Raw genomic sequence first — 27,464 nt, 5'->3', positions numbered from 1 at the left:
CTAGAACTAATCCATTTAGTTATGTTACCATGTAAGTATTTCTGGTATATTCCCAGAGTCGAGTCATCATTTTGGCGTTGTCATAATAATTTATTACTGCTTAAGCCACAGTATAAGTCCAATAATACTGCAATCTATTGATAGAAATACGGGATATAACAATCATATAGAGATCATGTTTGTAGCTGCCACATCTTTTAAAGGAATGTTCTGGTTTTCTTTCCTAATGTTAGAAATAAATGCGTATAGTGACTAATAAATTTAAAACACTTTATAATAACTACGAATAAATGTTGGATGCCAATTTAAAAGTCTGATAAGTGATAAGCTTCTATTGGCCAATTCTTATGGCTCATGCGTGTGGAATATTATGCGGGACATAGCCTCGAAATACTACTGCCATCATGGCAGTAGTATTTCGAAGGTTATTCTGTTCTACAATACTATCAGCAGCTTTAGTAGTCAGCTGAGCAATAAGTATTTTGCAGCGTTTTATACTTCTTGACCCCGGCGCAATTACTCGAATTCACGACGTTGTGCTCGATAGCCGGGACAACAGTCGCGTCTACGCAATTTCCGAGTCTAATATAGGGACTGCGGAGGGTTCAGAGCATAACAACTCTTCCAGTCTTAAGGATACGTGCTATTATGCTCTGAACGTTAAATACTCAACGGGCCCTATGACAAATACTACGACTAGGCGAACGCAAAGCGCCATCTGGTGGTAGAAAATACAAAATCATTAACGCAAGTTTTCATCAAAAGACCACCAGGCAGCGCCTCTGAGACTTGGCCTTGGGACCAACTTGAAAACAAGGGTTTTCGAGGTGGTCCAAGGGCTATAACTCACCGGGAAGCCAACGCGACGTAGCCAGTGATGTTACCATGGCAACGTCCAAGAAACGTCTGGCGTTTCTACGTCGCCGCAAAGCGCTCTTTTTCTTAAAGTTAAGTTTATAAACGGCGCGCGGCGGCGCGACATGGTACGTCGCGTTGGCTTCCCGGTGGGCTATATCCCTAAGTCTAAACTAGATACAAATCGCTCATTTGGTATTTACGACAATCAAATTTAAACATTACGTGTACATTATGTGTACCATAGTATGGTTTATTTTGCAACAACGTTCAAATGAGCGTTACGTCTTACGAGAGTCGGCAGCCTCAGGAGCCGCCGTGCGTGGAGCGCGAGCGCCGGTGTCAGAAGTATATCACTTCCTCCTCCTGCTGGGGGGTGTTGGGTGTGTTGGGGGTGTTGGGGGTGACGTGCGGCGCGGGGGGGTCCGGCGACCGCACGCGGAACTTGTCCGGCAGCTTCGGGTACGTGTTCGTCCTGGATATATACATGGAAAGTCATATTAAAACTTAAAAGTCACGTGTCAGTAGTTTAAAAGTCAGCTGCTACGCAGGCTGATTTCCAATCTTTAACAATTTTCTTTGCTTCAACAATTTTTAACAATAAGATTATTATTTATTTTAATATTAACCTAGTACAGTAAAACAAAGACTAGTTGCATATAATATGTATTTAATTTAATGTAAATGTTTTTAGTATTTTGCTGCAGAAGGCAACTTCTCAAGATCACGGTTCACGAGATACAAACAGACAGCTGTCTAAAGCGATGTCTCAAAAGTAGTATCTTAAACTAACCCTTTGGGCACGTAACCCTTAAAAGATTGTTTTATGTCTTAAAGTTTTAGGGCCTGTTTCACCACTTTCTGATAGTGCCTAATAGGCTATTCACAAATTTTTTGGCTGATTCTCCATACTTGATCTGTCAAGTAATTGGTGGATAGCCTTATCAGGAAGTGGTGAAACAGGCCCTTAATGTTTTAATTTGTCGCCAACAAAGTGCAGCGCAGTTAGGCGATTTATAATGTTTTATATAAAATGTTTTATTCTGAATAAATAATTAAAAAATAATCGTAATACGCACCTTGTAGCCCTATTGGGTGGCGGCGCGGGCATGTGCGAGGGCAGCGGCGCGGGCGAGCTGCCCGTGCGGGTGTGCGATGACCCGCCCCCCGCACCCGCCACGCCCCCCGCGCTCGCCTGCAGACCCTGAAGTGTAAACATGTAGCGTTTTGAATCTATAAACTTGTCTATCTGAATCAATCAAGTTAACGCTAAGTCAGTGATTATTTTGTTTTGCTGGGACCGATGGAAATCAAGCACAACAAATCTCCTATAGACATACGGTTTACTGTTGATTTTAGGATGTTTACACCAAGAAACTTTTATATATAAGACAGAACTTCTTTCAGTATTTACATAATACTATGTAATAGGATAAGCGATGTAAGCGCTAAAGCCTGTCTCAAGGCAATATTATAAAAGCTAATAGCGGTTATCTATATTACATCGTTTTATGAATGGGATTCTGTAGGCCTACTACGAAACCGTTTTGAGACTCAAACAATCGGACGAGAATGCCGCGTCCTGCTCTAACAACGTCATTTCACGTTTGTTAGGGTAGGACGCAACATTCTCGTACGATTGTTTGAGTCTCAAAACCGTTTCGTGGTACGGGCCCTGATAATATTGTTTACAAATAGGTAGAATTTAATACAGTACGGAGCGAAACTAGTTTTTATAAATGCATTTTTATATGGCATAAGAAGAACAAATTAAAAATAATATCGACATGCTACATAAAAAGCTAAAAACAGACAAAATGGTTGTAATTTCTAAAATAAAATAATTTGCTGCAACATGTAAAGCCAATATTGTCTACGGTGTACAAATATTACACGAGGCCAAATTAAAAGTCTACTTGTCCCTTTCGCTCTTTAAAGAGACAGTTATATTTGTTTCTTTTTTACAGTATAATCGAAAGAGACAAAATAATACATCATATTTGCATGTTTATACACCAATTACTTACTGATATCTAATTGTTATTAAAACACGTTTGGGTAGTCGGGGTCCTGAAAACAACCATTTGATCCGTTCACCCTTGTACCATCAACTAAGTTTTTATGATTTTTTAGTATAATACCTATATTATAATGAAGATTTTTGCTGTCCACTAACTTTTTGATGGTACAAAGAATATGAATCTTGCGCACACGACATCAATTTATAAATCTATTATTCCAAAATGGTATGACAAAGCTCCAATTTATTCTTAAGTCCGGTTGCAGAACACATAGTACAGTGCTCCCAAAGTGATAACGCGCATAGAAATTTTCGTAATTTTTCGGCAACAGTCGTATTTCCCGAGCGTCGGAAGACATCACTGCAAGCGCTGTCAAACTTAACTTTAAGAAAAATAGCGCTTTGCAGCGACGTCTCTGCACCTGACGTTGCTTGGACGTTACCATGGTAACGCCGCGATGGCTTCCCGGTGAGCTTTTGCCACCGGCTATATGATATTTACTTCTATTTCCTTTGAACAAGGTGCAAAATGCAAATTTAATAGATTCGGGTGTTCTCGTGATTACGACAATTATAGTTTATGCGTTTTAAGATGATATGGGTGACAGTTTTCATGTTCCTTGCTACGGGTTTTTTTACAAGAAAACAAAAAAAATCAAAATGTAATAAATTATATTCCATCTACAAAACCAAATGTTTCCTATAATTGTAAATGAATAAAAATGAAAAGATGCTAAATGCTAACTTATTAATAAAAATTATAAATATTAACTGTGAAATAGGAGTATAAAATTATTGTTACGAAAACATTTGAAAAATGTCATATGCATGAAACGGAACTTATGTCAATAGAGATTGGCTCTGTTGAATCGAAATCAAATCGATAAAAAAGAGCGGCCATCTCAAATCGCCGGCACCACTGAAATGTCAGTACGAAATCGATAATTTCGATTGCAATTCCTTTACGATGTGATTCGATATTTTTAAACTATCGATTAATTTTTGTTAGGTAACTTCCCTACTATTGTCAATTATAATGTGTCACGTATATCATCATAAAACGCACAAACTATAGCGAAGATTTCCATGTGCATTATTAATTTGGGAGTACTGTAATTCGTACACAAAATCATTGCAAGGTATCTCTTTCACTAGTGCACGAAGACATGGCTTTCGCGATAGCATCGTATAACAATATCTTAAATTAGAAAGAGACAGGAACTAATGGCATATTATGTACCTACGTATTCGACGTATTCGGCGACCGGACTTCATACGTTGGTCTTTACCAACCAATACCGTACATTGAACCTAATATTCAAAGTGATTAAAAAGATTAGTCAGTTGTGCCTAGTTTGCACTATCTCTACCAAATTTAGTAGTGGCTAATAATGATTTTTTTGCTTAGTCAATATCTTTGTTATTTGTATTTAAATTTATGTAGTTTATTTTAGGTCATACATTGTGTTCGTCATGATTTGATGCTTAGTATGTTAACTTAAACTGTATGGCTGTGCAATATGTATCTTACTGTCACCGAGAGCATTCGCATGTAATGTTACATTATAGATTCGACTTTGAGCATTCCATTCCATAACAAGGTGATTTCACCGTCACGTAGCATTAATGTTACAAATTGTATCAATATATTACACATTGTATCATTACAATGTGCGCATTGTAATACTCGGTTCTCCTCCCTCGATACTCATGTAATGCTCGACTCTGTAACGTTACATTACAAGCGAATGTGAGGGCGCACCTTTAAATGCTGTAAGTTTTCCTTATAGAATAAAATAAATAAAATAGTGCAAATTAGGCGGTTAGTTAGGTGAGCACACAAAACAGTTATTAATTACCTCGCTGGGTGATTCGTGCAAGCGGTGGTAGCCGGGCGGCGGCTGCTGGCCTTTGCCGCTGGCCAGTTTAAGTGGTAACTGTTGCTTCACCATTTGCTGAGAGGACAAATATACGTGAGAGGTTTGTGCACTTAATGATGATTAGGTTTTGACTATAGATTATAAAATATACAGAGCCCCTAGTCAAGACATTTTCTTTGTCGCTTCTTTATAGGATCGCCGATCAAAATGTATGGAATTGACATAGAACGACTCTAAATTTGATATTATGTCGAACGCTTATGTCAATTCCATACATTTTGATCGGCGTTTCTATAAAGAAGCGATAAATAAAACGTTTTGGTTAAAGGGCCTGAACGTTATCACAATAGTAATTTTCTAAGTTTCCGAGATTGTTAGAACGTTATACATACTACTCGGTGCTTATATTAGTGTGATTGTGCTGCGTGTAGACGTCGTGTCATCAGTCTTTACTACTTTATTGTATTTATCTATCGATCTAAATGAATCGAGGCAAAAAAGGCAATCTCAAAACCCGCTATGGGGTCAGTTTAACATTATAGAGGTCTGTCCCACTCTATCATAATACGTAGGAGACCTCTACAGGGTGTAACAAAGCAAAGTAATAATAGTTTAGGATGTGGATGTGTCCCTTATATGCAGTTTATTTTGAAAGTTTAACTGAAAGAATAACTTTTTTATTCTATGTTTTTATGGATAATCCCCCAACGTCATGAAATTGCCCATAAAATATTTAAAAAGTAACTCTTTCTGTGCTGCTACTTAGCGAACTCCATACAAGGGTCACATACACACCCCAAAGTATTATATTATCAATCTGTTTGGTTACAACCTGTATGATGTGTAAAATTTGAAAATGATAATTTTAATACGTTTGTTAGGTTAGTTAGTAATTCTTACCTGTATGGTGGGCGCGCGGGCGGTGGCGCGACTCTCGTTGTGCGCGGACAGCAGCTGCGGCGGCGGCAGCGCGGCGCGGACGCCCGTCGACGTCGACGACTCCGACCCGGTTGAGCCGCGAGAGTCTACAATATAAGTGGCTAAATTAACTAGTATCTAAAATATATACAAATTCATAAAAATAGATATAATTGTTAATTAAAAAACAAACATATTTGTATATTTTTGCCATTTGTTTTGTTATGTGCCTACTGCTCTGTATAAACTATGTTAAATACAGTATGAAATATATTAAGAGTTAATTTATACTAGCGCAAAGTCGAAGCGCATCGAAGCGAATTCCCAAAACTGAACATAACAACTTCAACCTTAAATCCAAAGCGTCAGTTCTTGGGAATTCGCTTCGATGCGCTTCGAGTCTGCGCTAGTATAAATTGACCCTAAGCATAATGTGCACAAAATATGTATCTGTGTGTGACTGTTGTTACTGTCGTCACTATGTATTGTTCATCTGTCACTCTCTACTAAGATACTCACTGCGCCACTTGGGCTCCTTCCGTCTGTTGGTATCGCTGACGCTGGAGTCCGGGGACAGGGTGCCGACGCTCGCGATCTCCTCCTGCGACCCGCCTGCAAGTCACACGTCAGACATACCTACTTGGGTGCTTTAAAACTCCACGTAACAAAAGTCTAAGGGGCCGTTTACATTCAGCCCCTGCAGTCCTCGCACTGCCTGTAATATTACCACTACTTCTGCGGCAGTAACGACGCGAGTGAGCGTTCACATTCAGCCCTCTGCATACTTGCCCCATCGCAGCGGCAGCGGCATAACGAGTGGCAACGCGAGTCACTATTTTTTTAAATTATTTTTGTTTTTAATGAAATAAGGGGGTAAACGAGCAAAGGGGTCATCTGATGGAAAGCAACTTCCGTTGCTCATGGACACTCGCAGCATCAGAAGAGCTGCAGGTGCGTTGCCGGCCTTTTAAGAGGGAATAGGGGAGGGTAGGGGAGGAAATAGGAGAGGGTAGGGGAGGAAATAGGAGAGGGTAGGTTAGGTTAGGGGTTAGGGGATTGGGCCTCCAGTAAACTCACTCACTCAGCGAAACACAGCGCAAGCGCTGTTTCACGCCGGTTTTCTGTGAGCCCGTGGTATTTGTCCGGTCGAGCCGGCCCATTCGTGCCCAAGCATGGCTCTCCCACGTCAAAAATTTGTTTCTTATGACATTCTCGCGCTGCCCTCTTGCTTACTCACTTCCCTGCCCAACAGGGCTGAATATAAACGACACATTATTATAAAGAGGAAAAGTTAGTTTGATCGTACAGACTATAGCCTAAGATTAGGCCAATTTTTATGAAAGGCACAAATATTTAAAGCTTTCAAAAAAGTACTAGTCATTTGGTACTCAAAAAATAACTGGGCCAAAAAATATTTTTTAAATAACTCTACACAACTAGGGTTTTTAACTCGCACACAAACATATTTTGGGTTCTCGTTTTCACGGGTATGCAATACGAGAAATAGCAATATTCTCGTGAGCTAAGTATCTTCAAAATATCTTCCTGCACAACATAGCAAAGTATCTTCAAAATACGTTCCTTCGCATTTCGCTACCTGACTATAAAAGTATGTAATATCATAGAAATTGATTTATAGGCAGATGGAAACCCATAGTTAATATACCTAGCGGAATAGAGAAACAAAGGCCTGAGCAAGAGAGATGTCACTACACTGCATGGTAAAAAGAGACGTGTGATACATGACAGCAGCACTCTTTTTTTGACGTCCAGTCGGCACGTGCCGCACGTTGACAATTTAATCTCATAGAATTCATGTTCAATCATGCTTGGGTAAGTGTATACGTACACATATTTTTCACACAGATGAAAACCAATTTTGGTTTCGTTTGACAGCTGATTGTTGCTCTATTCCGCTAGGTATATTAACTTTATGGTCAAACCCAGCCGACCACAGCCAAATCCCAGCCGATCACAGATAACCTTTGAAATTGACAAAACCCGGCCAAATGACGTATGTCCCCCATCTGATTAGGAATCAACTTTTCTGATAGTACATAGATATAGTCCTTCATCTATGCAAATAAGATGTGTTACCATGTTGCTGCAGGCGCTCGAGCCGCCTGTACAGTCTCTCCCGCTGCTGCTCCACGTCCTTCTGCTGCTCCTCCAGCTCCTGACGAGCGGCCTTCAGCTGACGCCGTTCTGGAAGATACCATTGTTTTACTAACGTTTACAAGCGTTAGGGTGTGTTTGCGAGGAATGTGTTTTTGAGAACCAATAGAATCGCTTCATTGATGTTAGCTTGCTATGATATCGCTCCGCGCGGCGATGTGTGTGTGCGTGCGTATTGGTGTTGGCACGTTGGCAGTGTTAACACGTTAACACAAATATTAAATTCGGTCAAATTAGTTTTACATTTCTCTACAATCAATGTAATAAGTCATAAGTGACTGTGTGTGTGTCCTCACCTAAGTCTAGAGTGTCTGTAAGTCTAGAGTGGCGCGGCGGGCCTCCCAGGCAGCGCGGTCTGCGGTAAAATGCACGTATGTATAACATGCCGCAACTCCGCCAACTGATCCTCATGCTTGTGTGTATGTATATGCGAGAGAGAGAGAGAGAAATATAAAGCTTACCTAAGTCTAACGCCTCATTTTCAGCGGCGCGGTCGGCAGTGATTCGCGCCTGCGCATGCCTCAACTTCTCCAACTGCACCTCGTGCTTGTGTGAGTGTGTGTGTGTGCGAGAGAGAGAGAGAGAGAGAGAGAGAGAATAGAACTTACCTAAGTCTAAAGCATCAGTGTCGGCGGCTCGTCGGGCCTCCCATGCGGCGCGGTCGGCGGTGAGTCGCGCCTGCGCATGCCGCAACTCCTCCAACTGCGCCTCGTGCGCGCGCGCCCACCCCGCTCCCGCGCCCGCACCGCCGCTCGCACGCCACGCGCACACTTGCGCTTCCAGGCTGAAATACAATCAGTTTTTATGGTGAGCTAGGGTGACTATATAGCAAACCAAATGTTCTCCGCAACATTATTGCATCGAAAGCCGTTTATCACGCGCGAGTTTCTTTCCGGGACTAAAAGCTTTTGTAGTCTTTTCCCGGGACTCAAAGAATCTATATACTTTTCATAATTTATTCAGCTGTTTAGGCGCGAAGACTTAGCAGACAAACAGAAAGATAGACATGAATTGTGAACTATAAACATTTTCGGCTTGATAATATTTTCGCAATCAACACCTGGGAGTCACACCCGGCATAGCAGGCGAGTCGCCAGTCGCCACACGAATGTTGCACATCATCACAATTCGAAAATCAAGCATAACTTTAGCTCATAGAAGTTCATTATTTTCTATTCTACAGCAGTAAAATTGACAAACCTGTGTATAGTGGTAAGCTGCTGCCACACGATGCAAGTAAGCGTGTATATGGCGTGCTGCAACCGCAGTGTCGCCACCCCATCGCCGTCCGTGACGTCGCCCGCTTCGCTGCCGTTGCGTACCGTCACACCTGATAGAGTATAAGTTGTGATCAATTTACAGTAAAAATTAGTTTATTAGTTTACAGTAAAAATATTTATATGTAGGTCGTTTTAAAACGCCCTCGCATCATGCACTCGCACACATTATCACGTTTTAATACATTTAACCTTGTTTTGTTTTAGTAAAAAAATACCGATTTAAAAAATATAAAGGTCCTTATCCCAGTATTACCTTTATGTCTAGATGCGTCGAATCCAGCGAAGGTGTCCGCTCGGCGCGGCAGAGCGGGGCTCTCGTACGCGCACGAGTGCCGCTCGCCCGCCGAGCTCGTGCTGCGGCCGAGCAACGTGCCGCCCGCGCCGCCACCGCCTGCTGCTTCTAGCGCCTCCTACATAACAAGAATTAAATATTTTAACTGTCAGTTTTTAATAAGTCGAATAATTGTTGATTTGGTGAATTAATTCGACGGTTAGACTCGTTCACAGAGTGCGTTTTAAAATAATGTTTAAATTTTTCGGAAATCATATTATTATTATGCTATGTTTGAACAGTGAAGTAGATCTGTCGGCCAATCTTTGCAGTTTATAAAGTCTGTCAGCTAACTGCATAAGAGCGAACATATCGCCCGGTTGCGTTGCGATGCGTCACCATATTGACGGTTTGACAACGGACACGAGATAAAATATAAATGACGCGTTGCGCTGTCAGAATTGTATTATGGTAACGCCGCAACGCATCTATGTATGCGAGTTCCGACGACGCAACACACAATGCGTGTCAAACAGCTAACACATGCCTAACCTTTTTCTGCAATAACTCCAACTGACCTTGACAACCCTGCAGACCTCCTGCCACAGCGCGTGCGTGTCGGCGGAGGGGGCCGCGAGCCGCACGTAGTCCGGAAACACGAGCCCGCCGGGGAAACCGCCGGGGTCACCTGCAATTACTCTCCTGCATTATTTTTATGTAACGTGACAGTTGAACATACGAGTACAAATAGATTTAGGCCCAATTTCACCAAACTCTGTTAGTGTTAACAGCTTGTTAAAATGTCATGTCATCTCTTTCATTGATATAAAAAAAACGAAAGAGGTAACGTGATACTAATTCGAGCATTAAATTTAAAAGTCGTTGGTGAAATCAGCCCTTAATATCTTACGTGATTGGTTGTTTACGATACCATCACTAGTTTTTACTTAAATGGTGTATTTTTAAAGACCGTTATACTGTCTCTGAAGGACCTTTTCTCCAAAGACACAACATACACTTTCATGGGAATTAAGAGGTAAAGTAATTACTAAAAACTATGCGAATAAATGTTTAACTTAGGGTCAATTCAGACCGCAACGCGACGCGTAGATGTATTTTTGAATTGACAGACTTGCACGACGTCACACGTAATTGAAGTCTGTCAAATAAATACGAATTTAGAATTTAGAAATGCAACTATGCGTCGCAGCGCGGTTTGAATTGACCCTTTGAGGTAAAGTAATTAATAAAAACTGTACAAATAAAAGTCGACTTACCCGTATGCGGCACTTCGAGCGTGGCGGCGCCGGTGTAGCCGACCATCTTCATGTGCAGCGCCATCTTCTCCTCGAGTAACACCGCATGCTCTCTGTCCTTGGCTCGCAGCGCCTCTGTTACGATAATTCAATATAAGAGACAGATTGTTACCCTTTTCTTAGCAGGCCCCTAGACGAGCTATTTTATTGTCAATATAACGCTTCGATTTTATTGAACAATTTATTTGACAATAAGATTGAAGGCGCGCGATGTTTAATATCAACAATAGACGGCCAATAATATTACGCAATACGTGATAATGCGCAATCAAATTGCTCGTCTAGGGGCCCGCTTACAGAAGGCTTAATTTTGAAACGATAACGAAGATATATAATAGCGCTCTTTCTTTCTTGGCACCAATTCACAATCTAAATCTTAGACACACAATTACATGCTAACATTAAAAATATTTAATGGTTTAATTTTTCTTACTACGCTAAATATATAAATAAACAATAGCAAGGTTACTAAAAATTGTCTTGCAAAATTGTATCAAACTTTTGGAATGCTATAAAATTAATTTTGGGGTTCGCAACTAAAACTATTCTTTGCTATTTGGATTAAACCTTATATTTTTCCGAATACCATCTATTTACCTAAGTTACTAAACTTAACTCAAATAAAAGATAATAATTTATCAATGTGCTTCATTAATGCATTGGTGACGAATGCAACGCACACTAAGCTATAGACCTACAAGGATGTTTTTGCGTGTGGATGACATTATCATGGGCACACACAATGGCAATGTCCCGCGAAGCAGCTGTCAATCAAAACGACATCATTAACTTTCATTTCGGCCATATACAAAATTATACTTGGTTGACATTTTTTCGATTACTCTTTACAATATGGCGTTTGATTTTACCAAAAACAGCCTTGTAGGTCTGTACATGCACACCGAGATGTTAAATACGAAACACATTACTCGTTAGTCACCTTCTAAATGCCACCATGGTATTTCATCTGTTTGGCAATTCAATCATGTTAATACCATACTTCACATTTATTAGTTTTAATTAAAAATATTTAATTTTTATTTATTTGATAACTACATAGAAGAACAAATGCAGAAGCAGATAAGTATAGTTTTCACAGAGCCAGTACTGACTGCCAATAAGACTGGCGGCCAGTATTGGCTTGGCGTATGCCGCGTGTGAACAGTTTGGCCTGGCTTGAAAAACTGTTCACACGCGGCATATGCCAAGCCAATACTGGCCGCCAGTCTTATTGGCAGCCAGTACTGGCTCTGTGAAAACTATACTTAATAGAGAGAAGTTTTTTACAAATCTACATAACATATTTTTGTCTTTCTTCAAAGTTTAAGCAATGCAACAAGAATTGACAAGGACAAAATATACTTAACTACAACTAACTTTTAAAGGGGTATGAAGATTTTTGTATAGAGCCTGGCCGACCTACTTTCCGCCATTGTGTTTTTCCGCGTTCACGAATATTTTTTTCAAAAATGGATAACTAACATCAATACAAACAAAAAATAATCTCGGACAAAACCACGTAAGGTGGCACATTTCGAAGATATGAGCTGCCAAAGTTTTACCAATTTAAGATATTGCAACTTTGGCAGCTCAAATCTTCGAAATGTGACACTTTACGCGGTTTTGTTCAAGATTATGTTTTGCTTGTATTGATGTTAGCTATCCATTTTTCGTGAACGCGAAAAAACACAATAGCAGTACGGTAGGTCGGCTAAAATCTTCGTACCCCTTTATAATGTGTCATTTAAAATTTTATTCAGAATATTTTTAATAGTATGTCTATGTCATACCAAGTATTTAATAGTATAAAGTCTTACTGCTTTTAGCGTATGTGAATAAGCCGGCCCCTAGACGATCAATAATTGTGTTGTACTATATCACGCATCAATTTTATTGAACTTGTTCAATATCAAGCCTATGCGGTCAATAATATTGCGCAATACGTGATATTGCGCAATAAATGGTCTAGGGCCCGCTAAGATGAAACGTTAGGCATACGTAAAGTTTAGACCGTGCATCGTCCAGTCGACAAAGAATCTGTGTGATTTCAAATGTATAATTATTATACATTTGAAATCACACAGATTTTTAGGAACAGGCACTGGAACGTTCATTTGCAACTGTCAGCGTCGAATAAAAATTTTCTAAGGCAGAACTGAGAAAAGACATGCCAGCATAAGGTAATACCGTTCTGATCTTTGCCGCGAGTGACAGCGACCGACAAAAATTACTAGTGACTTACCTCTAAAATATAAATGATGTTAGACACGATTCAATAATACCTTCTGAGGGGGGGCCTGGTGAACCCTTAACACAGGGCAACCTAGTAAGGGCACCAGTCCCCTACTATAATTTTTGACTAAGCATCATAATGATTGTATATGTGTTTTTTGTATTGTGGGAGAAATTAATAAAGATTTTTGATTTTTGAATCGTAACTCCAGTACTATTACCGTTTTAAATTTGGTTCCTTTTGACCTGTCATGTAACATCAGCCTAGTACCGCTCAAGGTCACCTAAATATTGCAAATGTACTGAAATGTTTACCTAAGGTACACTTTTTTGACAAGTATTGTGGAGCATGTTTTTTGACGGAGTTACTTTTCCTTAGTTTTTATTATTCGTAGGTCTAAACACACTAGGCTGAATTACGCCGGCGTAATTTCCGCCGCAAATGTCAAACGCATACAAAACGCGACGTAATAGTGTGTCACCCCTCGTATTCGGCCCGTATTTTGTATGCAATTTAAACGCGGCGTAAACGCGAGCCTATGACATTGGTTATACGTTTCATTTTACTCAACATCACTAGGTTTTACGATACAAGCAGCGGCGGCATGGATCGCTAGACTTATAGCCTGTCATAAAGTGGCATTTTATTTGAATTTTTGTCAGTCGCGGTTACACGCGCGTTTACACAAAGATGGGAAAGCCACATGCTATTACACGGTCTGAACTTAACGTGTGACAAGCTAAATAACTCGTATTCCTTACGCTCAACACACAATACATACCTGTAATCAGTCTTATATTCTCGTGCCTCGCTTCGAGCTGCCTCTGTCTCTCTTCGGCGGAGGTTGCGGGCGCGCCGGCCTCCGAGTCTTCGGTTTCATCCGGGCAGTTTTGTACTGCGGCCCTGAGCAGAAAATATTAATTATACTATGATAAGATCAGGGGATTAGTCCATATTTTTAATCACTGCATATCGTAGAGGCGTTGTTACTTTTGACGTCTTATCGTCGCGTTATAAACTGGTAACACGATACTGTCAATAACTTTTGACGATCTGGCGTAAAATAGCTAGGTTGATTTAAAATAAACATAACGTTATTATTACTGACTGATGCGTTTCTAGACACGGCAACAAGTATCTATCGCGAGCCATTTCGCGAGCAATCTTTTTTCTTTATCTTCTTTACCTTTATCTTTGTCCTATTACGTTTACAACAATCTAGCCTTTGTTATTGTTGTATACCTGACGGAGTGTATCCAAACAGCGATGTCCTTGGGTCGGTGTACCCGCAGCTCGAACATCTCGGGTTCGGCCGGTCCGCTGCATATCAGATACAGGCCACGCCCCTCCGCGCCCGCCTTCTCGCGCACGAGCAACTTGCTGAGCGAGACCACGCCCGTCTGTGGAATATGAAAAATCCTCTATATCAGTTATTAACATGAATGGGTGTAAAAGTTACGGACGTCTATACTGTTGGGTCTCAAGTCTATCTATAGTTTTGGTTCCCTAGTTGCCTACTGTTTGTCTATTGCTTAATATTACGGCCTAACGGCTGTTAACTGTAGTCATTTATGAAATAATCAATTCTTATTAAAACTGGTATCAAAGATCATTATTGGCCACCAATCCAAAACGTAGACATACATACGCACGCAAACTTATACGCAAGTACGTATCCAACTACGTTCAACATCCTTACCTTATTATCCGGCGTAAAGAAAGTGTATTTGTTATTGTTGTCGTGTAGGAAGAATAGAACATCAGACAGCACTATCACTAGTAAAGTCTGCATCTTGCTCCGGCCTTGCATCAGTGTAGCCACGCCCTCAAACCTACAAACATAATTTTAAAACCTAGAAACGAAATTTTTAAATAAAGATAAAGGATTAAAAATAATTGCCAAAATAGTTTTGAGAAACAACTATTGGTATAGAAGCTGACAAGTGGCAGTAGCTTTATTTATGGCAAGCACCATCGACGCCTTAATGGTACAATGGTAAACGGGCAATTATATATTGTCAGATGGCAATAGTTACAAAATGCAATTTGTTATTCTTTGTTTATAACAAAGAATAACAAATTGCATTTTGTTTATAAGGTCCACTTGCGCCAAAACTTTGAGTTAAATAAATAACCCGGGGCTTACTAACTCAGTGTTAACGTTTTTAATTTTTAACTCATACTACATATTGCACCAGAAGAATTTATCCCAGAGTCAACTAACCCGGGCTTATGTCATGTTCATTCATTCTTTTTACATCCAGCCAAATATGATAGAGCGAATGCTGAATAATTTAAGTGTACTGCTCTCTCTCGCTCCACAGTACTTTAAATAAGGCTATCTCCTTATGTCAGATTTGAGAGGACACGTGGTTCTATGTCGCATTGTGCGTGCGTGTTGTGATATTTTGTGCAAATAAATTAAGCGGAAAATTATAAAAATTGGGAAGAAACACTTGTGTACAATGTTTATCTAGTCTACCTATTTATGAAGGAGTTCACTAAAGACGCACTAATCCAATATGACGCATAAATACGGGACCCTAAACAGATCGGTCCGTTCTACAATCCTTCTGTAATACGAGTCCGAACTAATGTATTCGATAATTTCTTCATCATCATCAGATAACAACCACTGATCATTTATCATGGTTAAACACAAAATAAAACCGGTACCCATAATTACTGAACACAACAAACTACATAAGTCATAACCGAAAAATCTCAATATTTATATTACTAACCCAGAGTTAGTTGATTTAACCCTCCGACATCGGTGGGTTAAAAATTTAAAAAATTAACTCGGGGTTAACTCCTAACTCTTGGTGGTGCAAGATATGATGTCAATTTAAATTCAAAGTATAATTTAACTCAGAGTTAAGCGTGTTAACCCAGTCTGGCGCAAGTGGGCCTAAGACTACTAAGTTTCAAGTGCGACAAATTCAGTGTTTTACAGATCAATCAAACAGTCGCACTTCAATTTTTTTTTGCAATATTAGTGTTTAAATAACTTTAAATTTGTTATGAGTAACGACTCACTTCAAACTCCTATTTCCTTGTAGTATGTCACTTTTCTTGAACTTCTTGCCGCGAAAGTTGGCAAAAGATTTGGCGTCTATCCGATGGTAAATTTCCAATTTTCGGTCCTCCCTCTCCTTAGCTGCCACTTGATTGTCCACATCGACTAGGATTTCCTAAAATTTTAATGTATTAAATGATTTATCAAAACGATAACCATGTTTTTGCATGGTACACCTATTTAAGGCGAGGACAAACCCCATTTTGTTATTTATTGACTCCCGGACCCCGGTTTACCTAGTTCCAATATAATAACGAAATGTAAAAAAATATGAAATATAAAGCACAATATTTAAAAGCGTTTAAAAGCATTTTAATAAAACATACTATAATACTTTGGTTGTATTTAATTTACAAACTCACCAACAAAGATCTTTATCATCGAAATATAAGTAAGTATAAACTAGGATAACATACATTTTATTTGAATAAATTGTTAGTGAATCTATATAAGAAAGGTCTGAACCGAACAATTTTGTTTCTTAATATTTATTTGCAAAGATATTTAAAAAAACACGTGAAAAATAACATACAGAAGATCCGTCCCTCGAAACTACAATTTTATGCTAAGCTAAAATGAATCTTATTGCGATGCGAACACGACTTCGGTTGTGTGCAAGATTATCGTTTTGGAATTGAGGTAAGTGCTAGCCTTAATAATAAAAATATTTTAACAGCGAAAAGCTATATTGTATCTGGCCTATTGGAAAAGTGACATAACTGCTATTTTTATGCAAAAGGGCAATGAAAACTATTCAATATTTACCTTAACACCGCACAGCGCCTTCTGCAACAACTGTCGCTCTGAGACGTCGTCGCCGGCGGTCTTGAGTAACGGCTCCAGTAGTAGCGGGTACTTCGTCAGCCTCTGCGCTACGAATAGCACGCACTCCGGCACGCCCTTTGTAGTAAAAATAATATTGTTTGTTTATATTGTTTTCTTTAAACACGAATATTCTAAAAACACTAGAAGAAGGTGTTGCACAAAAATATCACGTACTCAATTTTTATGCGGAAAACGACACCACATTTTTAAACGTTGAAGCAGGTAGCCAAGAAAAGCTCTGCTCAATATCAAATTCCAGCCTTGTGTTCAGGCATATTAAATTAAGCTTAGGTAGGTTCAACTTACCCAAACCTACTAAGTTGGATTCAAATAAAAGTAAAAGTTACAGTCCCAACTCTTTCTTTCAATCGACTCACTCGGACCACACAGTTTCAGAAGTAGCTTCGGGTATAAATAATATTTTCTGTGTGTAAGCTGTAAACCGTACCTTTTTCCTCAGTAGCGGGTTCTGTTGACACTTGCGTATGAACCGCGCGAGGCGAGGCTCCCGCGTGCAGCACTCCTTGAACACCTCCACCGCGTCTCGGTGGCGGGAACAGAACTCGCCTGGAAATGCAGTCTTATGTAGGCAACTCTGATGTAAGCGAAGCATACGCAGCTATGCATAATATGATGTGTCATATTTGTATTGGTGCTGTATGCATACTGTGTACCAATAAAGAAAAAAATTGGGAGACAAAATAAGATCGAAAGGGATGAAAGAAAAGCATTAGATTATTTACACACCTATTCTAAAAAGTTTTGTCCTTGTCTATGAACGACTACACATTGTAAAGCGTATCTAATGCGTAACTGTTTTTATTAGTATGGGGATAAGAAAGAGTTATCGAGAGGAATACAAACCGTAAGCCGCTTTCAGCCGCTGATGGTCAGGCGGGGCGAAGGCTTCAGCGAGTATGTCGGCGACGCTGGGAACGCGCGGCGCCGCTCGCTGGCGAGCGCGGAGGCGGGACAGTAGCGCCGCGTGCAACGACCATAACTCGTCCAGGCGCGGGAACATGCGGGCAACCTGCGCGCCCGCCACGCCCGCGCGAGCCATGCCCGCAGCGAACATCTGAGAAACGATCACATTTAAATCAGATTAGTGAAACAAAATGGCCGCTACATAGCGTTAAACAATATTATCATTGATTTTAAGAAAACTTTAAGGTAAAACCAAAATACACACCGACATATTATTCTGTCTCAATAGTATATTGTGTCAGTTTATGTAGGTTTTGCACCCTGTGTCATCTAAGTATTAAGAAAAGTAAAAATAGCCATTGAAGGACGGAACTAAACGGTTTTTTAATTGTACACAAAACAGTAGAAACTAAAACTTACCTTTTGCATAAGTCGTATCGTTAAACAATGGTGTTTCTCCGTCAGTATAAGCTCGTATATGTGTTCTTGACGTTTCGTCTCTCTTTCGCCGAGGGATCTAGAAAAAAAATGACAACAAATAATATTTTCAAAATAAAAACTTTTTATTTTAACGTCAGCACCTCATACAAAATGTGGATTTAATTTTTACCACTACTGCACCAAAATCGTACCTTGGGCAAAGCGCTATCTGGTAGCAAAATGGGCCATCGAAAACCGTCAATGGGCTTTACGTGCTTTGGGCAATACACTCAACTGTTTCAAAACAATTTATGCTCTTACTTGGCTAGTCCTTTAGGTGCGCCAGCTGCCCAGGTGTCCGGTTCGGACGCGCCGAGCCCCAAGCTGATGGCCTCGTCGCCCAATTGGTCTGGGGTTATATACGCCTCTGGCCATTCACTCGTCGCTGCGTCGTCCGATGCACTGAAATTTCGAGTTTTTTTTAATTATTTACAGTGATGCTTACGTTTTTCAAAATGATATGATTGTCGAAGGACTCGACTGCAATCAACATTATTTGCCGAATGATTTCTCTTGTGATAAAGCCACATAGTTTTGTGTTATTGATTCCTTGCTTTTTGCTTGGCTAAAAGACATAATATCGTCGTTAGCTAGGAATAAGCTGCTAATATTAGCTTTATTGACAAGTTTTGTTTTGTCTGGACGCTCAAATAATATGCTTCCACGCGTACGCACGCATTTTATACGCACGAACGTACGTACTGGGACGTACGACGGTCGTAGGAATGCAAACCACTGGAATTAAACTGTATTATTTACTATAACAGTATAAGATAACGAATAAAAAAATTAATAAATAAAAAATAAACTCTACAGCGAATGCAATGGAATATAATGTTTATAAACGAACAATACTCACTTGCTTTGATCGTGTTTATGATCAGAACCGTCCCTGTCGTCGTATACGTGACCGGTGCTAAAAATAAAGTGCGCATATTAGCAACGCATTCATCGCATACATCCAAAAGCAAACTACTAAACACAGAATAATATAACGGGCTAGTTACAGGTCACATTATGAGGTAACAGCAAAATTGCTTCAGGGTATTTTTTACTCTTCTGATATGTTTCGGATAGCTTATTCGTAAGTTTTGTCTTAGTTAACTATAAGAGAGTTTCATAATTAGCCGAGACAAAACTTCCAAAAACTTATCCGAAGTTAATATGAAGAATAAAATGTACCCTTTGGCAACAACTGTAGTTACATAAACGATATACCTATTAAATTTGTAAAATAACGGTAAATTGTTTTTTTTTTTTATCTTTGATAAGTTTTTTTAACAAAATATTATTCTGTGTTATTAAAATAGTGTCAATACAAGACAGGGTCAAGACAATCGACGCCACAGGTGATAGAACAAGTTTGCACTTAGTACTTCGAAGTTTGAAATTGTCTGCAAAGCCTAAATAATAATAAAAAGAAGCATTGATAGACGCCGACATTTTAAAAATCATGCATCCAATACTACTTAGTTTTACAAACAAAATCTGTGCTTTTCAAAAGACTTTTAGAAAAATGCTTGTAACAACATAATATTGTGATAACTGATTTTAAAGATTTTTAAAGTACAAATATAATGTTAAAGAATATAACAATTAACTGTCGTTTAAGTCTTGAAATCTAACCTAAAAACCTGATTTGAAAAAGTTATACCACTCCTTCCTAGATGGCGCTTATCGTAACTTAGACATTTGGCAATCTGTCTAGTAAATGGCTTTTACCTGTAGCTTTGCTTTCCCAAAAATTTTTTATTTTGTGAGCGCAAGCGCACTTTCAAACAAGTTTCCATTTTAAACATCAGATTGCATCGTGATGCATTTTTTTTTTCAATGTCTATAAAATACAGTTTCTCCTATTCTATAGTATTGAAATACTAATTGCATGTAACGTAGGCGTTTGATAATCCGTTATAATATTATATAGATAGGTGTACTGAAACAAATTTCCATATTTGCTCTTTATCGTATAAAACTAAAAACATACTTACATATAATCGTAAAGAAAACCACAAAATACAGAAACATAGGATAGTATCCAACTGTAAGGACTACAACAACATCGTTTCCAATTTCAAACTACCTCAAAGGATAGAAAGATACACAAGTAAGGCGTTGTGGATGATACGAGTACTGTCTAGAAGATTCTGTCAAGATGTGACGGCCGACGCATTGCACGATGTAAGGGGGAACTTTAGAGGTACTATTTCAACTATTTAGTAATTTTGTACTACCTTTCGTCACATAAGAAAGGAAGAAAGAGACAGCCTTTGAGGGAGGCAAAGATATAATGTTTTTCTCTTTCACTTTTATGGTTTTTACTTTTGACGTTTTGTAAAACCTTTTTCAAGGTCAAAAAAAGCAAGAAATGCATAAAATGCAATCCTACTTTATGGTAGGTACTCCTTCGTTATAGTTTTGATATTATTGCTTTAACTACCCTTATTTCGATAGTCATAATACCTCTAAAATTGTAAACCTATGTACAAAAACAAAATATAAACCAAATATAATCCTATCGAACTCTGCGCGTCGCTAAATACAGGACGAGACGATGGGATGGGCTATGAGTAAGAAAGAGATATACACATTTTAACTAATTTTTATCGCATTTGTAAATTATCTTGGATGTCGACTGTTGAAAACGATTGTGACCAAAAACTTTAATAATTAATTGAATCCTTTAATAATTGCTTTCATTTATAATTTCAACTTCATACATTCTGAAATTTTCGAACCCTCTAAATTAGTTTTCACATGCTAAATTATATGGAACATGACAAAATAAAAACATTTTGAAACCTCTTGAAAAATTTAACAATATGGCTTATTTATTTAAGTTCTCCTTTTCGTAAATTTTGTCAAAAGAGCCAATAGGTTAGGATAAAAATTAGCCAAAACGATCTCAGAGATGTAGGCGGCAGGCAGACTTACTGCACGCCGAGCTTGTACGCCACGCGCCGCCACGGAGAGTAGCACCCCGTCGGCTGCTTCTTGCTGGGGCCAACCAAACACACTTACATCCCGTGCGCACAAAATGGCCGCCAAACAAGATGGCCGACTGACGTTACGCGGTTGCCAATTTTGATTTCATTAATTTACCTGACTTAACATAATTTTTATACCAATAACAAGAAGTACTTTTCCTAATTTTTACAAAACCAATTCTGTAGCCGAAGACTGGTAAACAGACGAAAATAAATATGAAGTGTGAACCAAAAAACAAAGATTAAAGAAAAGCGAAAAAGAAAACAAAACCAGCAATGACACGTCGAGGTAGGAAGAGAATCACGTACTTACGTACTTGTGTATCTTCGTTACGACTAACCTTAAACGTCGACAGATAAAAAATTCCGCAATCTAGCGTATACATTGCTCCTGGAGAGGCGTGGCCTATAAAATCTTCACATTATGTCACGCAAAAAAAGTTAAAACGCATCCAGCATGGCCGCGTAGCACATCATTGCAATGAAAAAACAAAGCGGCAAACCATACGCTATACAAACGATGTTCAGGCTGTGTATTCCAAAATTGAAATATAAATTATTGATTATATACAGCGTGTTCTTATTTTGAAATTGTTTTATTTTATTTTACTGACCTGGTTGAATTCTGCGACTGCCCGGAAACGGAACTCCTTTTGCTGCCTTTTCCGCTACCCGAGCTTAAAGATTTTCCTACAGATGTCTGTAAAAGTAAAATGAATATGAAATTCTGTTCTGAAGATTAATATCAAGATTTTTTAAATAAACACAGTCTAGATGTTTTGCAAGGGTTTTAGTATCTAAAAATAATTACTTACCTTTGAAGACTTTGGTTTATTGCATTCGACGATGTAGTCCTTACAAATGTTTTGGTGCACTGTCATCGTGCAATCTGAAAACAGAAGGTGTTTCTCAATAGGATATGATCTATATAAAAATAAAACATAAAGTTTACTGGCACGATCAGTTCTAACAACTACGATTGGACGTCATTGGTTTTCAATTTGACCCAGCAAATTGTGATCACGTCGTCAAATATTTTTAAATAAAAATAATCAACAATTTCCTTTACCACAATTCTAAATAGGGTAAAAAAAACAAACTCATGCAGAGGCGAATTAATCGCGACATCATAATTATTCAGCTACAAGCTATGGCAGGATTAATATATTTATGCGTATAGGACACTTTAATTTTACCGCCCCTATGTACGAACTCTGCCGCCATCCTAGGACGCTACCGCCCCCCTTGGGACGCTGTCACCCATAGACCATGGCCTTTACTGCCTCTGCCACAAGCCAGTGATGCTAATTTAGTTAAAGAAGACACGCAATACAAACAAAATACTCACTCTCGCAATATAGTGCGGGCTTGTCTGCGAGATCCCGCGCGCACCAATCACACAGCCCGCCGCCACCAGCCGCCGCCCACGCGTGCGCCGCCTTACGCGCTTTGTCCTGTCAACACACAACTATGGCTTAACAAACCATACTTTGTGTTAGCCCTTTTTTCAAGCTACAGTTTTGCTTTTTTTGGTTGTTGATGTTTATTTTAAGTTCTAAGATATGTTTGCCCTTTTACCTTAACAGACCATACTAATCTTTTACTAATGAAAATATTACACCATTATGCCTTGCATTGTTGACTTTGTCGGATGCATTAAAAAGTTACACACAAAGATTACAGACTTTGTGGACAGAATATTATTATTTATCCGCTACGAAAACAATATTATTATTGAGAGAGTTTATTGATGTCTAATATTGCCTGCAGTTGTCCTGACATAAAGCGACATTTTTATTTAAAACAGCGCACAAACTTCTAATGCAATTTTGTTTTATCGACATAATGCAATGGACAAATTGTACCTTCTTCTTTCTGAAGAATAAGCTGCCCCTCTTCCGTCGTTTTTCTGCATGATGATCATACGCAGCCCTGTGAATCAAAAATATAACTTACTACTTACATGACGTTAAAGTTAATGATCGAGCGTCGTAAATACGTGCAGAAAACATCAAAGTGTAAAAACAAAACAATAAGCGAAGCACTGTGCGTTAAAACCATGCCTAAATTGACAAAAAGTGTAAAAAAGATTAAAATGTAGAAAAATATATTTTAATAATTTACTAACTGTAGAGCTTTAATTTCGTACCATATTAATTTTGGATAGTAATTCCAGGTAATTCGTTGTTAAATTAAAACCACTGTATTATGGCTTATTTAACTTACTGATTTTAAAAGGTCAGTCAGGGCTGATTGAGATCCGGCGCAATGCTGGTTCGGTTCGCTCGATTTGCCCGACATACTGAACAGTATGATGACTAGTGACATCGGAAGTGTACAACAGGCTTACTGCTTCGAAAGGTTACTCGGTGCACGCATAGATCCTGCGTATTGTCGCGTTGCAGCGGTGACAACACCATCGTCGACTCTTTGTCGCTCCGCTAGAAAACTGAATGGGACGATGAACGGGTGCCGTCTAAAGTTTACAATAAACTTACCGCTCCAAAAAGCCGCTACAAGGCGAAATCTTACGTATTGTTTCGGGGCCACCGTCGACTCTTCGTCTTACTCGCTCGGCTCGACAGACGCAGTGGAAAAATTGCGGGTGACGTTACACTTACTGCTGCTAAAAGTCAAGCCTATACAGGTCGAAGTCCTGTTGTCTCGTCGCTCATCTCACTCACTCTACTCGTCAAACGTAGCAGACGAAGAAGCCACGTCGACGCTTGGCCTTGACTCGCTCAGCGGGCAAAGTGCGTCGTCGAAAGTACGTAACTTACTGCTCCAAAAACGCTAATCGGTGTAGGCCGAAGACCGAGGTCACGCGTGCTGTTCCGGCGCCACCGTCGACTGAGCTGACATAGTGCGAGTCACGTCGAAAGTACGTTACTTACTGCTCCAAAAACGCTAATCTGTGCAGGCCGAGGTCCTGTGCGTTGTTGCGGCGCGGCGGCGGCGCCACCGTCGTCGACTCCTCGTCGCTCGTCTCGCTCGCGCCGCCAGACAAACTAAGCGGGACGTACATAGTGCGGGTGACGTCGAAAGTATTAAGTTTATTTTTCTTAAATTAATGATCAAGTAATGGTCCATTGTTGTCATACTTTCGACGACTAGCTATCGGTCAATTGACAGCTTCAAACTATGGAGTGTAGAGTTTTTTTCTTTTACTTTCATAATTTTCTTTTTCTAAATTTTGTGATATCTTTCTTTAACCTCTACAGTCCATGTGCAAACAACATATAAAGCACACGATCGCACGTCACTGGCGTACGAAGCGAACAGTGCAAACAAAATATAAATCCAACATGCAGAGTAAAAACTGTAGTAGTTTCAATCTTTTTAAAAAGTTTATTGAAATATAAAATATTTAGTTCATAATCTAATTCATGCAATTTATGGCAAACTTACTTCAAACTAGCAGAAAAAAATAATTCAGAGACCATAACATAGTAATAGTAAATAAGTTTCGCAAATCCTTTATTTAATTTAATTCATGAAGACCTAAGCGGCCGCATCCGGCCGCGATAACAATGGAAAAGCTATTGTGTCTCGTTATTCCACGATCGATGGGATGGGGGGATGGAATGTGTAGCTGAATCTCAGTGTCAATGTTTCACTGTGTGAAAGAGTTGGCGAAATAATTTGGTTTGATATCTAATAATTGAATGACATTGGACAATTTATTAAGTATGTAAACGCATACGCCGATAGCGTATACGATTTTTGCATAATGATCTTATTTTATCTCGTTTTCTTGTGTTAATAGTTGTAAAATTGTTCTGCTACTATCGCTCGAAATATTTTGGATTTTTCGTTGATATAAAAAAACGACGCGCTTTAACAGAGCATGTAACTGTACGTAAACCATGCCCGCATATTTGCGTGCACGTATACACATTTGCGTGTCCATGTACGTAGTACGTACGCGTTAGGCGGTGGCGGCGGTTGCGGTGTAACTGCGGCTACGATGCTCGGCGTAGACACGGACTTCTGTAGCGGCAGTCTCGCCGCCAGCCGCGCCCCGCCTGCCCCTGCTGTTGCGGCAGCACGCAGCGCCGCGCCTACTTTCTCGAACTCCTTCTGTTTATGATAAATTGGAGTACATTAACAATCATCTAGAATCTAGATTTTAGATTGTACCTAATTCAGCCTTTTCTTAGAAATCTTCACGATTTTTTCTTAGTAAGGAAAAAGAGACAGCAAAATAACAACTCTCGTAAACACTTCGCATAATCAAAAATTACTTCTTCATTTTCTTTAAATGAAAATCTCGTATCTCATTGTATAAGTAACCATAATAGTACCCGCATCATTCATTACACTCTGATATGTTTTACGACTACGTGTAGTTTCCCCAATGTAAAAGGCAAAGCTGATTGACTGATAGACCACAGACCAAACCCTTAGAGCTAGAAACTTGGTGACTTGAATTTCGAATATATTTCTCTAATGATGTAAGCGTCCCACTAAGAATTGTTCAAAATTCCACTTCTTAAAGGCGTTTAATAGGGGATCAGTCTGTACGCCAAATCACTATTTTAAAAGGAAAGTATGTACTATCAGAGAAGTTGATTCCTAGGCAGACAGCGGACCTAAGTAATTTAATCGCGTTGAGTCAAACCCATCCGACTGATTACAGCTAATCTTGAATTGACATAAGCCGACCAAATGACGTCGAAGGTCCGTCAGCTGTGGAATCAACTTATTCGATGGTACTCACGGCGAGATCACTGTCGTTGAGTGAGTGCGTGGAGTGTCTGACGGGCCGGGGTACCTCGCCCTCCGACTCCATAGACGACAGCGACGCGCTGTGACCATTGAGTGCGCTGTAATATAATACAAATATTTCATTAGAAAACACAAGGACTTGTTGTTTGTTGGTCAGCCACACACATACTAGCTAGCGGTTACCTGGTATAAGGTGAAAATCGCTTTACTAGAGTGGTCGAGTCTTCAATCGAGCAATAAAATGAAAAGTTTATGCACAGCAGTAGTGTAGCTTTTGCGTTTACTTTTTTTAAAGCGTCCTAGATGACTAGGCTATGGTAAAGTTTTGAGACTAGTCGATTTTGAATAAATAGAAAATTGACGATCGCTGATTTAAATAACTTTAATACTAATTAATTTATTGTAATTCGATTTTATATTTTAACTAGCTGTCCTGGCAAACGCTGTTTAGCCATAAAATGATTTTTCCTGTTTTTCTCTTAAAGTTTTTTCATAGACCTCACGGAGCCCGAGACCTTTCCAACGAATGCAAAACCGTGGAAATCGGTTAGTGCGTTCTGGAGTTATAGCGTCAGGAAGGAAAATCCGACTTATTTTTATATATTAGATTTTGCGATGCCGTACCTGCGTAGTTTCTGCGTATCGTGCAGCCTGGGTCCGGGCTCGAGCGCCGCCCACGAGCTGCGTCGCCCCTCGTCGCGTCTGTCCCATATACCCCATTGTCGGGATTCACCTGAAAGTACAGTAAGTTGACAATAGCACAGTTTCTACACTTACGCTCAATTCCACTAACGTCTGTTAGTCTTAACAGCTTAGTAAAATGTCATGTCTTTCCTTTTATTCATATGAAAAACGAAATAGGTAACATGATACTAATTCGAGCATTATTTTTGTTGTTGGGGAAATTAAGCCTTAAGATATTAATATTTTATTTTTATGTATCCATAACTTTATCGATGTGAGTGGCGGCCGAAATGGAAGATCTTTCGACCGAGCAAGATAGCATGCTCAGTCAGGCCGAAGCCCACTGACGTCATTTCAGACGTTCTGTATATCTTGCAGTTCTCCGAAACTTCGATAGCGCGATGTCGGATTGTTAGGCTAATTGTGGGTACCGCCACATAACTATACCCCTTTTTGAATTAAAGTAATCAAATTGTAAAAGCATTATAGCAACCAACACTTAAAGCTGTTTACATTTGGATTAGATTATGTCCTGACCTACGTCAAATCATAGGTTAGATTTTAGTAGTTCACGTATAGCACTTACCACTACCCTTCCTACTTTGCGGGTAGAAATCCAAATGCGTCGGCGACGCGCAGTCCTGTTCCACTACACCATCTTTGCACAGCGACGGACACGAAGTGCTTAGTCTACTTGTGCTGGTTGCCTGCGATATACACAGTTAATTATTATTTAGAAAATATCGCACAGTAAAGCAGAGCATCTTATCAGAGGTAGAGTGTGCTGTATAAGCCTCTTTCAGCAACCTCAA

The 27,464-nt window shown here is 39.4% G+C and overlaps 1 protein-coding gene across 3 annotated transcripts in view; it reads right to left on the bottom strand.

Moving 5' to 3' along the window:
• Nucleotides 1–939: 939 nt before the first annotated feature.
• Nucleotides 940–27,464, bottom strand: part of LOC121728058 (rho guanine nucleotide exchange factor 2) — a 54,131-nt gene continuing 27,606 nt past the window's right edge. For 2 of the 3 annotated variants that reach the window (XM_042116157.1, XM_042116158.1), the window contains exons 5-34: nt 27,239–27,359; nt 26,593–26,701; nt 25,961–26,066; nt 25,166–25,320; nt 24,135–24,248; nt 23,106–23,172; nt 22,589–22,694; nt 22,056–22,129; nt 21,855–21,940; nt 19,116–19,172; nt 18,518–18,658; nt 18,197–18,293; nt 17,717–17,927; nt 17,301–17,419; nt 16,793–16,927; nt 15,988–16,142; nt 14,648–14,780; nt 14,191–14,348; nt 13,730–13,851; nt 10,677–10,790; nt 9,978–10,087; nt 9,382–9,538; nt 9,049–9,178; nt 8,457–8,632; nt 7,771–7,878; nt 6,193–6,285; nt 5,656–5,780; nt 4,735–4,830; nt 1,935–2,059; nt 940–1,330 (exon numbers count right to left, since the gene is read on the bottom strand). In XM_042116157.1, the coding sequence (XP_041972091.1) occupies nt 1,198–1,330; nt 1,935–2,059; nt 4,735–4,830; nt 5,656–5,780; nt 6,193–6,285; nt 7,771–7,878; nt 8,457–8,632; nt 9,049–9,178; nt 9,382–9,538; nt 9,978–10,087; nt 10,677–10,790; nt 13,730–13,851; nt 14,191–14,348; nt 14,648–14,780; nt 15,988–16,142; nt 16,793–16,927; nt 17,301–17,419; nt 17,717–17,927; nt 18,197–18,293; nt 18,518–18,658; nt 19,116–19,172; nt 21,855–21,940; nt 22,056–22,129; nt 22,589–22,694; nt 23,106–23,172; nt 24,135–24,248; nt 25,166–25,320; nt 25,961–26,066; nt 26,593–26,701; nt 27,239–27,359 (3,633 nt within the window). In that variant the 3' untranslated portion in view covers nt 940–1,197. Of the gene's footprint in view, nt 1,331–1,934; nt 2,060–4,734; nt 4,831–5,655; nt 5,781–6,192; nt 6,310–7,770; nt 7,879–8,456; nt 8,633–9,048; nt 9,179–9,381; nt 9,539–9,977; nt 10,088–10,676; nt 10,791–13,729; nt 13,852–14,190; nt 14,349–14,647; nt 14,781–15,987; nt 16,143–16,792; nt 16,928–17,300; nt 17,420–17,716; nt 17,928–18,196; nt 18,294–18,517; nt 18,659–19,115; nt 19,173–21,854; nt 21,941–22,055; nt 22,130–22,588; nt 22,695–23,105; nt 23,173–24,134; nt 24,249–25,165; nt 25,321–25,960; nt 26,067–26,592; nt 26,702–27,238; nt 27,360–27,464 lie in introns of those variants that run through there. The other variant, XM_042116159.1, reaches the window with a different exon arrangement.

This window comes from Aricia agestis, chromosome 6, assembly GCF_905147365.1.
Source record: "Aricia agestis chromosome 6, ilAriAges1.1, whole genome shotgun sequence".
Classification (NCBI taxonomy): Eukaryota; Metazoa; Arthropoda; class Insecta; order Lepidoptera; family Lycaenidae; genus Aricia; species Aricia agestis.
This window is presented reverse-complemented; position numbering and strand designations above follow the sequence as displayed.